This window comes from Symphalangus syndactylus, chromosome 7 (assembly GCF_028878055.3).
Source record: "Symphalangus syndactylus isolate Jambi chromosome 7, NHGRI_mSymSyn1-v2.1_pri, whole genome shotgun sequence".
NCBI classification, from domain to species: Eukaryota; Metazoa; Chordata; class Mammalia; order Primates; family Hylobatidae; genus Symphalangus; species Symphalangus syndactylus.
Window position 1 is genome coordinate 92,997,552 of NC_072429.2, and position 13,905 is coordinate 93,011,456.

Consider the following 13,905-nt stretch of genomic DNA (forward strand, 5'->3'; position numbering starts at 1 on the left):
TAATTCTACAACTTGTTTCGAAGTAACATTTTTCCTTTAAAAAAAAGAATTGATGGATAAATAGGTGATGAAGCCAAGTATAGCAAAACATTAATTGCAGAATCTATGTGGTAGGTATATGGATACTTACTACAACTATCTTTTAACTTTTTCTGTATGTTTGAAAGGTTTCTTAATGTTAGGGAAAAAAAAACTTTGTAAGAGGTGAATTCACACATAAATTTTAAAACAAAAAAGACCTGCTACCAAAGTGGAATTATAATGATATATCCTTTTAGTTTAAGTTGTCTGGATTGATATGAGCAATATTTTTTATTTTTATTTTTATTTACTCATTTATTTTGCTTTCCACTATTACAAAGCAATTGGAAACTAAAAATAAATAATATGTTCAAATTATAACTACTAGCTTTAATCAATATAAAAGATATATAAAAATATATTGAACAATTTCTCAAAATCGTATACAAAGATTTTGCTTGACTGTTAATGTTTAATTAGGTTGCATATTCTAAGAACTTACTCTTGTTTAAGTATGCAACCATATTTCATCTAATTAAAGTGTTTACAACCAAATTCACCATCAAATATTTGATTTTGAGAAGCTGTGGCTCTTAACATTTGAAAAAAGAAATGAAATGTGATATTTAGATATGGTACATTGGCCATCTATTATAACATAATCATCCAAATAAATGTATTTCAATTATACCTTATCAAAAAATTTTACCTCTACAGTACTGAATTATTTGTCTTAACGGCACACAAAAAAAGTACACAAATCAGTACAAAGTATTATCTTGTATTTAAAAGAACATGTGTTAACAAAGCATTTAACCATCATTATCTACAGTATATATTAAACACAATTTATTACACTCTAAGTTATTTAAACATGTGTATTTAAAAGTTGACATTACTCCAAAAGAAGGCACATGAAAAAAACTCATATTTTAAACATTTTCACATAAGTAAAGATAGAACAGGGTAGAGTGACTCCTTAAAAAAAAAAAAATGAAATAACACCAAGTTGATATCTCATCATACACAAAAGAAAAATACTTGACTATTTTAAGAAATATGGTATTCGTTAGAAACGAGTTTCACTGACTTTTCTCAGGATGTCATTATAAATCACAGCTAGTTTAGAAAATCATAAGTTGTAACAACATATCCATTTACATTCACATGGATAAGAGAAAGATAGGAAAGTGGCTATCCACTACCTAAATTACTAATGTATTGGATGAAATAATCTATATACTTAGTATATTTCTCAAATGTAGTATATTTCTATAGAATCAAGTCTACATTTAAAAAACAAAATCACTCTTCTCTATGTTCTCCCAGCATTACATTTTGTAATTAAAGCTCATGGCCCCCAAACAATTGTCTATGGTATGCAAGATGTCTGGTGGCTTAAGTTTATAGTCATCCCTCAGTATCCAAGGGGGATTGGTTTCAGGACACCCCCTACCCCATCAAGATCCACCGATACTGAAGTCCCTTATATAAAATGTTTGTATTCACATACAAGTTACACACATCCTTCCATATACTTTAAATCATCTCTAGATTACTTACAATGCCTAATATAATGTAAATACTACGTAAATATTTGTTAAGATACAGGACAAGCCCCAAAACTTGGGCTTAGCCCAACTCCTACCTCAGTTATACCATCTTTTTAAATTTCATATTACTTTTTATTGTTGTACTGTTATTTATTTTTTTGCCTGAATATTTTCAATCCACAGTGGTTCAATCTGCAGATGTGAAACCTGCAGATAGAGAGCCAAGTGTACATTCCATTGTACTAGCAAACTTTCCCCTATATATTCCCCTTAATGAAACTTGTCCTCAACAAAAACTGCTAATGTTAGTTGGTAAGTAGTCCCCAAACTCAAAAAAGTCTCAATACAAAAAAGAAGAAAAAAAAAGGTTTGGTTCCAAATTACCGTAAGAGTATTAATAAACAGCCTCCGAAAAGGATTCTATGGTCAAATAAATAATTTTCTTTATGCAGGAATTCTCATAAACTATACTATGTTAATCATGGTTGTACAAGGGGAGGTAGACAATGAGCAGAATTATATGCATTTAAACTTTTGCAAATTAAAAGTAAACAATATTGACTTGGAGAAAAACAAGATTGACTTGGAAAAGTTGCTGCAATAAACTCAAAGAGTGTGATTCTGGTGTTTAAAAATACATAAAAATAGGTTTCTTATTGTATACAGCCCCTAAATGCTAATGAATTGTGTCACCTAACACACTAAAGAAAAAGCAATCTTAAACAATGCTTGAGAAAAATATGATTGTAGCAGACTACATTTATGCTATTTTATGGGCAGCAAAGGAATTTTCAAGGGCTATTTTGTATATACATAATTTTTACCTTCCACAATTATTTTAGAACCTAACCACCAAAAAAAAAAAAAAAAGAGGTATACTGCACTTTTTTTTTAACACAGATCTCTTTTCTAGAAACATCTCACAGAATTAATGTTCCACAGAACACACTTGGGAAAACTCTGATTTGCTGTAAAAGCCAACATTTAAATTGAACATTCATTATCAATTCTTAGTAGCATGCTGAAACTGTAAAGTGAATTACATCTCATATATGTGCTTTCAATAATTTCAAAAAATAAAGCTTACTACTGCCAAGATGTATTTACTAGAATTATACTGGGAAACATTACCTCAAATTAAGAATTACAAGATTCATTAGACTCAAAGAAAAGTCATAACACAGATTAAAGAGAAAAGGTAACATTGTCAAAAGGATATATCATGTTATATATTCAGGACATCTTTATAATTTAAAAAGTTAACTCTACCAGCTATAAAACACCCTCTTTTTAATTTAACCAGTGAAATTAAGCAGTCAACATGCTAAAATAGTACCTTAAGAGTTCATTTTTTTCTGTTTCTATAGCCATAACTTAAATTTCTGATTTAAGTTCTTCCAATACAATGCCTGTCCCTAAATGCCACTCCTCCTAAATCACAACTATAATCAAATTAGCCCCCTAATTCAAAGCATTCAATGGCTTCCCATTGTACGTTGAGTCTGACTCATTAAAAATAGTATTTAGGCTGGGCACGGTGGCTCACGCCTGTAATCCCAGCACTTTGGGAGGCCGAAGCGGGCAGATCACGAGGTCAGGAGATCAAGAACATCCTGGCTAACACGGTGAAACCCCGTCTCTACTAAAAACACAAAAAATTGGCCAGGCGTGGTGGTGCGCCTGTAGTCCCAGCTACTTGGGAAGCTGAGGCAGGAGAATCGCTTGAACCCAGGAGACGCGGATTGCAGTGAGCCAAGATCGCGCTACTGCACTCCAACCTAGGTGACAAAGCAAGACTCCATCTCAAAAAAAAAAAAGTATTTAATGTAATTCATTATCTGGTACCATCATCCAAATTTATATCCCTCAGTTCACTTTCAACTACTCTTCGACAAAAATTTTGAGACTAGTATGATTTAGGCACCAAGCGAGGTTCCAAAATACTCTGTTTCACTGGTTCTCAAACTTTAGCAAGCATCAGAATCTCTAAAGGGTTTATTAAAAGAGATTGCTGACACCCCCAGGGTTTCTAATTCAGTTGGAAATGGATTTGCATTTCTAACAAGTTCTCAAGTGATGCTGATGCTGCTGGTCAGGACCCATACTTGGAAAACCATTGCTCTACTCCAAAAGCCACAAAGTGGAAGCCCAACGGCTCAATGAGGCCCATTCACATGTTGTCTGTATAATGTTTTAAAAGCATTTTGTGTTATTTGCAAACATTTTAAAATTGGAAGATTCTACATTAAAAAATGCAGATTTCGGGTTTATCCCCGCATGTGAAAATTGTGCTGGAGCTAAACAGCAGCTACCCTACCTAGTCCAGGGAGATGTCCTTCCTAGTCCAGGATACCACAGCCCAAATTGACTCTACATTCACTTAAAATCAATGGCTTAGCACTGCATTTGTGCTTATATACTCAGTCCACTTTTTCCCATTCTTTGGTCTTTTTTCCAGCTTCTCACTCTGACTTCAAACACCCATGGTCCCCCTTCACTGCTGAAATTACACCCACTCCATCCTAAAACTTGGCTTAAAAATCCTTTCTCAACAAAACCCCAGCAAAAATAGAAATTCTTAAGTAACATACATATTAGAGATTTAATATAAATTTAATATGTATGCTTTAAGAATTGAGGTTTTATTTCCATGAATATTAAAATAACAATACTTATACATAAAATTTTAATTATGTTCATTCCGATTTTTACTGTGAAAAAAATTTTTTCCAGAACAGGACATTCAAAATGAATTAAGACATGTCTTTAAATCACACAGCCAAAATATATAATAGCTTCAATGGAATACCTTATCTATTTTGCTGGAACAAAAACAGAGAATGGGGGTAATTGATATAATATCCTGATTTCACAACCTAACAATTTTTAAAGGCAATTTTAATGAAACAAATGCTTCTAATATTTAAATCTAGAGAATATTTTAGTGGATATTTACTTCTATAGAATAACGGGACGGAAATTACACAAAGAAAAACTGAGTGCTGGTCTCTGCTCTGCCATAAATAGCTTTGCTACCCTAAGTAAGTCATTGAGTTCTCCCTGGACCTGTTTCATTACCCCTAAACTGCAGAGATGGAAAAAAGTATTCTCCAAATATCTTCCATCTCTAAAATCGTAGGATTTACTCCTTCAAAAGATAAAAGCATAAAAATCAATGTCATACAGACAAGCTTCTTGGTATTAGGTTAGTATAGCTCCTAAATTAGACTGACTTAAAAATCTCTAATTACAGCTTTCAAAGTTCTAACTAAAAATGTTGAAGACTCAGAACTTTGAAAGAATATGTATTTGTATATGTATTTGTGTATATCTTAGTGATCAGAATAAAATATCTTTTGTAAGGTCAACAATTAAATTTAAGGAAAAAAAAGAAGACAATAAAAACTATAACCATGCCAACCAACCAGTAAATTTTAATATCTCAAAAGAAAATAATTAGAAAATTAAATCAAAAATGTTTTTCCATAATAGAGATTAACAACATTTTTCAAGAACGTGTGTTCTGTTTCAGGATATTCCCAAATTAAAGTAATTTGGCCAAAATCAAAATTATCAAATTGCAAGATTGAAAAAAAAAACTTAGAGACTGTTATATTCAGGTAGATCATGCCGTAAGCGAATTGCTTTCAGCTTCTCCACTTCAATTTTTGCTCTTAGTAGCTCTTCCTCTAGCTGCTGCCTTCTTTTCAATCCATCCCTCTTCTCCTGAACATACAATCCAAAATTTTTTTGATTTTCTAAAATTATCTGATGCTCCTCTTTCAACATTTGCAGGATCTGAGGATCATACCCTAATAGTGACCTAAAGTGTTCACCACTCTCATGCCGAAAAAAATCATCTCTCCTTGGAATAGAAGATGGAGACGATGTCATTCTCATATCAACAGAGGAAAGTGAAGGCGACAAGGATCTTTCCATAACATGTACTAATTCATGTTCTTCTCTTTGCTCTAAAGTATCACTCTGTTGAGAATTTAAAAGCAGTGGAGGAGGTGGTTTAATGTCTTCTTCTTGCTTCACCTCCACTGTAATAGCAACAGGATGGTGATCCAACATTACCTGTAGTGAACTGGTACCAGCCTGTGCCTCCTCATCCAAGTTTGCACTATAGCACACAAAAAAGCATTATAATATGTAAATCAAATGAAGAAAAAGAGTATATTTATAGCATAATTTTATATTTAATATACATTAAATTATAAAGCTTTAAAACTATAAAGTTACAAAACAAAAAAAAAATCTTAACACTTGAAATACATTAAAGTGACTAAGATTGGGATTTCAATAATATATACTCACAGATCTCCCCCATCCTTAACTTTAAAATTGTGCTTTTAAGGAGCAGGAAATTACAAATATTATAGAAGGCCAATAAATAAAATAAAATAAAATAAAAAAGAAAAGCCAGTTTTCATGTTGTCAAACAGACACCAATCTTTCCCACAACCCTAAGGTTTTCGAATGGTGTAAAGAGCCATTTAATACATTCTCAGTCTTATTATCCCCATACCTTCGCCCTAGACCTCCGGCTTCTGTTCTCCTGGACTGATCTTAAAACCACGAAGGCCCATAACTTCTAAAAGGACAGTGAAAGGCCATCTATGGGAGGTACTGATTTCTGCATTTGCCCAAAAAATAAAACATAAAGATTGTATATGGCTTTGGGATATGCTCAACTACTGAAGGTTATCCTAACTTTCTTATTTCAGATGCTTTTATCTGATAGGAAAAACTTCCCTTTTACCTATCCTGAACCACATGACTCAGGTGCTTTTTAAGTCTTTCAATCACTGGTCAGGTAAAGTTCACAAGAGCGATGGTTTTAATCCACAACTGTATACTCAGTACCTAGTAGGTACTGTACTTAGAACCTAGTAGGTGCTCATTATGTGTTGAATGACTGAAAAGAAACAAACTAAATGATTTTTTAATGAAACATTTTTAATGGCCTATACAGATATATTAAAGGTTTATTAAATTTACACATAATTTCCACCAAATATGCATTCCTAATGGAGACAACTACAGCTTTAGCATAATTTAAGCTTCAACATAACAAGTTATGATATTATAAATGCAATAAACCTTAAAATTCTGTTTTATAAACATAATTTTATGTATAACGTGAAGCTGTAAATTAAGAATATCTGCTCCTTGAGGTTGTTTTTTTTTTTTAATTTATGCTTCTGCCTAATTTAAAAATAAAAGTTATAAAGGGAAATTAGATTATTGAACATTAATGGAAATATTTTATTTAATATTATTTAGAGAAGATTTTACATATAGTAAGAAACGTAATTAAAAGAATACATTCTACATGGATGATTAAAATGCTGGAACAAGTTCAAGCAGAATGCATAGAAAAAGATTAAAACTACCCATATGTTACTTACTAATGGCATTAAATTGCCAGAAATATCAGATACTCATCTAAGAGACAAAATGAAACATATATATAGTATATAATAAAAAATCTATTTGTAGGTTAAATTCATTTTTGTTCTTGTCTCTGTTTGTGTCATTTTATTATTTCCAAAAACAAAACAATTAATTATAAATGCAATTCAAAGTAGCAAGCTCTGCTTCTATTAATAGCTCTGCTAAAACCTGGAATGGGAAAAGGTTAAAATTGCATATGAAAATTAAGTTTTTAAAACCACATAATTACTATTTCAAATTAGTGTATAAAATAGAGTATAAACATAGACATAATACTCCCAAGTAAATTAAAAATATGCTTTATATCTGGAACATTCCATTCCATTTTAGCTAAAACATTACAACTAAGGCATAACAATGTAAAAAGGGAGAAAAAAAACTTTAGAGCAGGTCACAAAAATGACAGAGAAGGACTTGAGAATCACAACTTTGAAGATCAGTTTACAAAAACACAAAATATAAACTGATACTAGGAAGAGGTAAAAATAAAGACATAAGTCAATGTGGGTTACAGAAAATAAATAGCCTTACAAAACAGGTATATATTTTTAAGTATGTTAACGCAAACACTCGTATTTTCCTTATTAAAAAGGAAGAGTTTGGTAAGATTAACAGGAATATTTATGTAGAAGTATAGTTAAGATTATAGAATAATTATAAACTTCTGAGATAGATTAAGATTCAAGGATGATGTCAATCAAATAAATATAAGCACATTAAATATATATATTAAAGAAATAAGCTAATACAGAGAAAATGTCAATGTAGACACAGTAACATAAGAATTTAAAAGGCATGTTTCTTATATTCTTCCCTTTAAAACCTAACGAATTGGTATTATTTAAGCCATAAGTATAGAAATACACAAATCAACTCATTTTTATCAGAGAAATGTTGATATCCCAAAAGTTTTTGCGTGTGAATATTGTAAATATTCACACACACAGAGTCAAAATGTAACCAGATACTTGTATATTTATATATTATTTCTCTTCTACTCACTGTATTTTTAAAATATGCAACCAACTAAAATTACAGTTTCTACATGTCGTTTTCAAATTATAAAAACCTATACCTACCAACCAAAGGGTACAGTTTTATACCTGCAATGCAAAAAACACTTTTCTCCATGGTTCAAGGGGGAGAAAATTCTGCATAAGTAGCACAGTATAAAACAATTTTACTGTGTAGTTTTCTGGATATCCAGCTATTGGGATTTCATCATTTGTCATCACAGTGAACACTGTCATCACAGTGGCCCCAAGAATTAATCCACTGTGTATTCATGTCCTGGATTCCCACTGGTGATATTTTTTTACTGTGCTATCAAGTAGAAATAAGCAGTATCTGGTAAGAAGCTAGGCTCAAAAATACTTTCCTAGTAAATTACCAAAATAACATATGCACTTGGCTACAAGTAGTTTTTTTCTGTTTCTCTAATTTCAAAGGGATTTCATAGTAATCAATAATTTGCTTATATAATGCCTCTTCCACCAATAGAAAAGAACATTGTGTAAAGCTTTGTTTGAAAGGCTCCTCAAACTAACAAGGAGTTTACAATTTGTTTAAATTACCCTAAATGGTTCAGAATAAGAATATAGCTGCCATTTTTATATTTTGCCAGAGGTTACAATCTGAATTAGTGGCAAGATAATACTTTTGAAAATTCCAAGGCAAATAGTTACATAGAACACAAGTTTAACCAAAAAATTGCTTCTAACTCTAAAAAAACCCAGTTGCTCTTGGGGTATTTTAAAGTTCATAATTTGATATCCTTGCAAAGCAGTAAAAGAAAGCTTACACTTTCCTATCTGACCCAAGATCAAAGTGAAACTAGACCATTAAGGAATAAAAACAACAACCAAAAAAAACTTATAATTTTATTAAGTAAACTGAATCCCTAATTAGGCGTTAACTCCCTTTAGTTGTGTTCGTCTTTATTTTAAACGTGTTAGAAAAATAATTTAAACTGTCTTCATATACACAATCATGCCATTAACAAGTTTACTTATTGATTTTAGTTATATTTGTTAGTTAATGTATATTCAATAAGTGTAGACAATGACAATTCATAAAAAAGCAAGGTTCCATTTCTCTAGAAACTGCTAACTTTATATAAATTTTATATAAAATTGAAAATTCCCGTGAAATGTAATCTTAAATGAGAAAAAAAGTATCTCTCAGAAGCAAACTAAATAATTTAATTTTAAAGCTTAGAAAGTTTATGAAGTGATGTCACAAATTTCAACCCACTTATTCCTCCCTAACCTTTACTTTTAGAAACTATAGGAGGGAAGGGGGAGGGGAAGACAGTAAAAAGTAGCTTAAATGCAACAGAAAAATTCCTCATAGCCTCACTTTTCTCTTTTTAAAAAATGCAAAACAAAGACACTATTCATTGCTCCCGTTGTGGGGATGCTTACTATGCATATCTCTATCACGACTAAGCCAAAGCTCAATAGATAGGAGGCGCCATAATTTTCCATAACAAAACAAAATAAAGCTTACCTTTGTATGTGGTTCCTGTCTCTTACCAGGCAAAAACTGGAAATCTGGGGAATCATCTCCATAACTTTCTTGGTTGGCTCAGAAATATTGCTTTTAAAATCTGATTGGGTCTCTTTTTGCTGCAATAGCTCCTGTTTGGCATATTCTTTGAGCCTTTTATAAAGGGTGCGTAGGCCCTGTGCTGTTCGAGGAGGGCGGTCTACTCCAATTGCATTATAGTTAACTGCTATGATATCCCAACATCTATTCTTTTCTACTATTACTGAATGTTTATTAGTGTGTTCTTCGAGAATTTTCACATATGGCTTCACAAGCTTTAGCAAATCAAGCTTTTCGGATAAGGTAAAATTGGAAGATCTAGCCTTTCCTACCATTGTTCTTTTCAAATTAAGTAGGCAGTTTCTGAAACCACCATGCAGCCTTCAGCTCTGCTCAGCTCTTTTCACAAACAGAAAAAGATCAGGCTTAACTAGGCTAGCCTCATTTAGGCCCACGCCTACAGGGGAGGGTTTATTAAAATTCCTCCAGCTTAAGCTGACGCAGGTTCAGGAAATCTGCTTAAGCCAAGCCTGACCTACATAAAGCTTCTCACTGAAGAAGACAGGAAGGCACAAGCAAAACACACTTGTGTATAAAGGGAACAGCTCGAGACAGGATTTAATACACAAAGGTCTAGAGATAAGCATGGAACACAGCTAAAAATTAGCTAATTTAGTGAGAATATCAAATTTCACACATGTATGCCTAGCTGACAGACTGAACTGCATTGCAGTATCACTTTAATAAAAACAAAAGAGGAACTGTTTTGTGCTATTTATTTACAAATCCAGTAGACAGAAAACTAAAAGATATGAGCGGTGAATGTAGTAATTCCTAACAGAGCCTCTCATCACTGTTTCTGTGCTGAGTGTTCTCCCTTACAAAATCTGCATAATGCTGGATCTGCTGTCAATCAGGAATTGCATATCCTCTAGCTAGTTAGGTTACACCCAGACCCAGACTCCACAGTAAAGCTAAGCTTCTCCTTCATTTTACAGTCTACATTAGCCTCTGCATATTTTTTTCAGTTAAGAAAAAATTTTTATGGAACACTCAATCTAAAAAGCAGGTAAAAATCATGTTTTTAAAGCAATGGATTATTCTAGCCGTAATGTATGTGAATTTGCTAGCCTGCCTTATCATGTGTAAAAAATCACTATTCATGGTGAGAAACAGTATAATCACGCCTTAAGACTCCACATACGAAATCACATTTGCTATTATAATAGAGCCAGATTTTTTACTTAGCTATATCACACAGTTTGGACTATGAAAGGAAACAGCTAGTCTAGCCATTTTCAAGGCCACTAGTTTCAGTGCTTAGAATATATTTGTTAACCCCAGTATTAAAATATATGATACATAATAATGTAAGCAAGACAAACCTATTTTCTCACAATATACATGTTTTTCCAGATAGGGGAACAAATTAGAACATACTTGAACACAGTTCTATCCAATAAAACTATTACTGAACAACTGTGATAGTATTAAGAGGTAGGAAAAATAAATTGTTTTTAATTACTGACCACGTATATAAATGCTCCCAGGCACTGTGCAAGACCCAATGAAATCAAAAATGAATCTAGATACAGCACCTATACAGGGAACTGTAGTTCCACAGAAATGCTATAAATTCTCAATTATCTTGTTTTTCATTCTTTTAACAATGGAGAAGCAAATTAAATTTACTGAGCTCTCACTGCGAGCTAATGTGTTAAAAGCTTTAAGTGTATTATCTTCCAGAAAACAGTGAAAGATCGCTGGATGTTCAATGGAATGCTAGGTGTTGTCTGGTATACCCTATTGAGTAATTTGATTCCATAATAGTTCTACCCTTTCATTGTCTTTGAGGAGTTTCACAGCTCTGTAAATTGCAGAAATCAGTAATGCAAATGATTCTTGTCCACAGAGTTGCAAAAAGAAAATTGACCTGCCCCAACAACGATTGGACCACAGGTACTCAAAATCATTCTAGCCTTTTCTGAGCTTTTAGAACATTAAAAGAGAACCAAAGAAAGAACATAGGGTATATACTTAATTTAGATAATTATTTTGTTATTTTCAGAAGAAATACAGGTATTAAGAATGAAATACTACTAAAATATGAAAAAATGTTCAATCTCACTAGTTATCAGGGAAATATATACTAAAAACGATTTTCATTCATAGATTAGCAAAACTTTTTAAGACTTAAAATGCCAAGAGTGAGGCCGGGCTCAGTGGCACATGGGCCTGTAATCCCACAGTTTTGAGAGGCCAAGGATTACTTGAGCACAGAAGTTCAAGACCAGACTGGGCAACATGGAGAAACCCCGTGTCTACAAAAAATACAAAAATTAGCCAGGTGTGGTGGCATGTGCCTGTAGTTCCAGCTACTGGGGAACCTGAGGTGGAAGGATCACTTGAGCCCAAGAGGTTGAGGCTGCACTAAGCCATGATCATGCCACTGCACTCCAGCCTCGCTGATAGAGCGAGACACTGCCTCAAAAAAAGAAAAAAAAAGAAGACTCTAAGAGTGGAAAAGGATAGAAGGGAAAAAGTACTCTTCTGTACCGTTGAAGGGAGTGTAAAATGACATTTTGGATGGTGATCTGGGAGTATCTACTAGTATTTTACGTAAGTAGGAAATCTTCTAAAATTGTGGTAATTTTATGTCTCAGAATCTACCTTAGAAAAATGCTCAAAATGCACACGGGAGCAACGAAACATTCTTTGTAGTTGCATACAGTGGAAGCAATCTAAAAGCACATCAGTTGGAGTTAAAAGCATACAATACATCCATATCATGGTCTACTCCAGGCAGCATTAAAATGAAAGATGCAGATCATAGTGTGTTTGAATATATTATGCTGTTAACGAAAAGAGTCAAACTCTGTATAAAATATTTTTAGAGATTGATTCTGAGCCAAACATGAGTGACCATGGCCCAAGACACAGCCCTCAGGTGGCCCTGAGAACATGTGCCAAGGTGGTTGGGGTATAGCTTAGTTTTATATATTTTAGGGAGGCATGAGACATCAACCAAATACATTTAAGAAATACATTGGTTTAGTTCAGAAAAGCGAGACAACTCAAGGCAGGGGCGGTGGGGTGGGGGCGGTGGCCGGTGTTCTAGGCTATAAACGTTTTCTGGTTTACAATTGGTTGAGTTCATCTGAAGACCTGGGATCAATAGAAAGGAAATGTATGTTCAAGTTAAGATAAAGGATTGTAGGCACCAAGTTTTATTGTGCAGAGGAAGCTCTCAGACAGCAGACTTCAGAGAGAACAGGTTGTATACTGTTTATTATCAGACCTAAAAGAGTGCCTGCCTCTTAGTTGATTATCTCCTGGATCTAGAAAGGAAGGAAGGAAAACAAGGGGAAAGTGGATTCTCTATAGAATGTGGATTTTTCCCACAAGGGATGGCTTTGCAGGACCATTTCAAGATATGGCAGTGAAACATGTTTTGGGGTAAAATATTTTTATTTTCTTTCATGTTATGCCAGAGTCAGATTGGAAAGTAAGTCATGATATACAGGGTTAAATAAAACCATCTGATGAGAATGTATGGTTTATAGAGCATGATTCCCCAGACCCCTTAGATAGGAATTTGGGCAAGATTAAAAAAAAAAAAAATCAGAGCTTAGTCCTCAATGCAGACAGCACAAATTAGTGATAACCTTTGTAAATTGTAATTGATGATTAATCTGAAATATTTATTACTGTTTTGATATTACAATAAAATTATCTTTCTAGTTTAAAAATAGAATGGACAAGTTTTTAAATTAAAAGAAGCTATACTACTGATGCAGAATTGGGTGGAAAATACTATGCAGGACTTTCTAAAGCAGACTATGAAAAGGTATCACGGATATAGTTGTAAAGAACATGACGAATATATGTGTAAATGCTATGAATCACTGCCAGTTTATGGAACTGGTAAAATAAATTGAATAATTTTTTGTTTTTTGCCAATGCTCGTTGGTGTAGTCATAGAGTTTTATGAAGAATCATTGTGCTGTCTGGGAGTGAAAAACTCAAACTGTTTTTCCTCTGCTCTCACACCACAACAATTAACACAGAAGACTTGCGTGACCAAATGTGTGGGAGTTTCTCCCCACACACTAAGCAAGAAGTAAGTTCTGCAGTGAAGAGGAGCTGGGTATCCTCTAATTCAACTTTCCAACACTATCAGGAGATAGTGTTAGATCTCAAAGGTTAAGAGCTCAGTACCACAAACCCCATGGCCCCACCTGAGGGAAGAGAGAGACCCTCTCATATTGTCTTATATTGTTTTATACTCAGTACCTGTTTTAAGAAAAAAACAAGGAAGTGAAAT

At 33.2% G+C, this 13,905-nt stretch overlaps 2 protein-coding genes across 6 annotated transcripts in view; both read right to left on the bottom strand.

The window, feature by feature from the left end:
- RAD54B (RAD54 homolog B) overlaps nucleotides 1-13,905 on the bottom strand; it is a 111,135-nt gene that overhangs the window by 62,120 nt on the left and 35,110 nt on the right. For 2 of the 5 annotated variants that reach the window (XM_055286779.2, XM_063643456.1), the window contains exon 4: nucleotides 789-5,700. The exons of the other annotated variants lie outside the window; for them this stretch is intronic. In XM_055286779.2, the coding sequence (XP_055142754.1) occupies nucleotides 5,651-5,700 (50 nt within the window). In that variant the 3' untranslated portion in view covers nucleotides 789-5,650. Of the gene's footprint in view, nucleotides 1-788; nucleotides 5,701-13,905 lie in introns of those variants that run through there. 5 annotated transcript variants of the gene reach the window in all.
- FSBP (fibrinogen silencer binding protein) lies at nucleotides 789-13,225 on the bottom strand. Its single transcript, XM_055286780.2, has 2 exons — nucleotides 9,543-13,225; nucleotides 789-5,700 (listed from the first exon to the last, which is right to left on the bottom strand). The coding sequence occupies exons 1-2, from the start codon at nucleotides 9,914-9,916 to the stop codon at nucleotides 5,175-5,177; spliced, it is 900 nt and encodes a 299-aa protein (XP_055142755.1). The 5' UTR covers nucleotides 9,917-13,225; the 3' UTR covers nucleotides 789-5,174.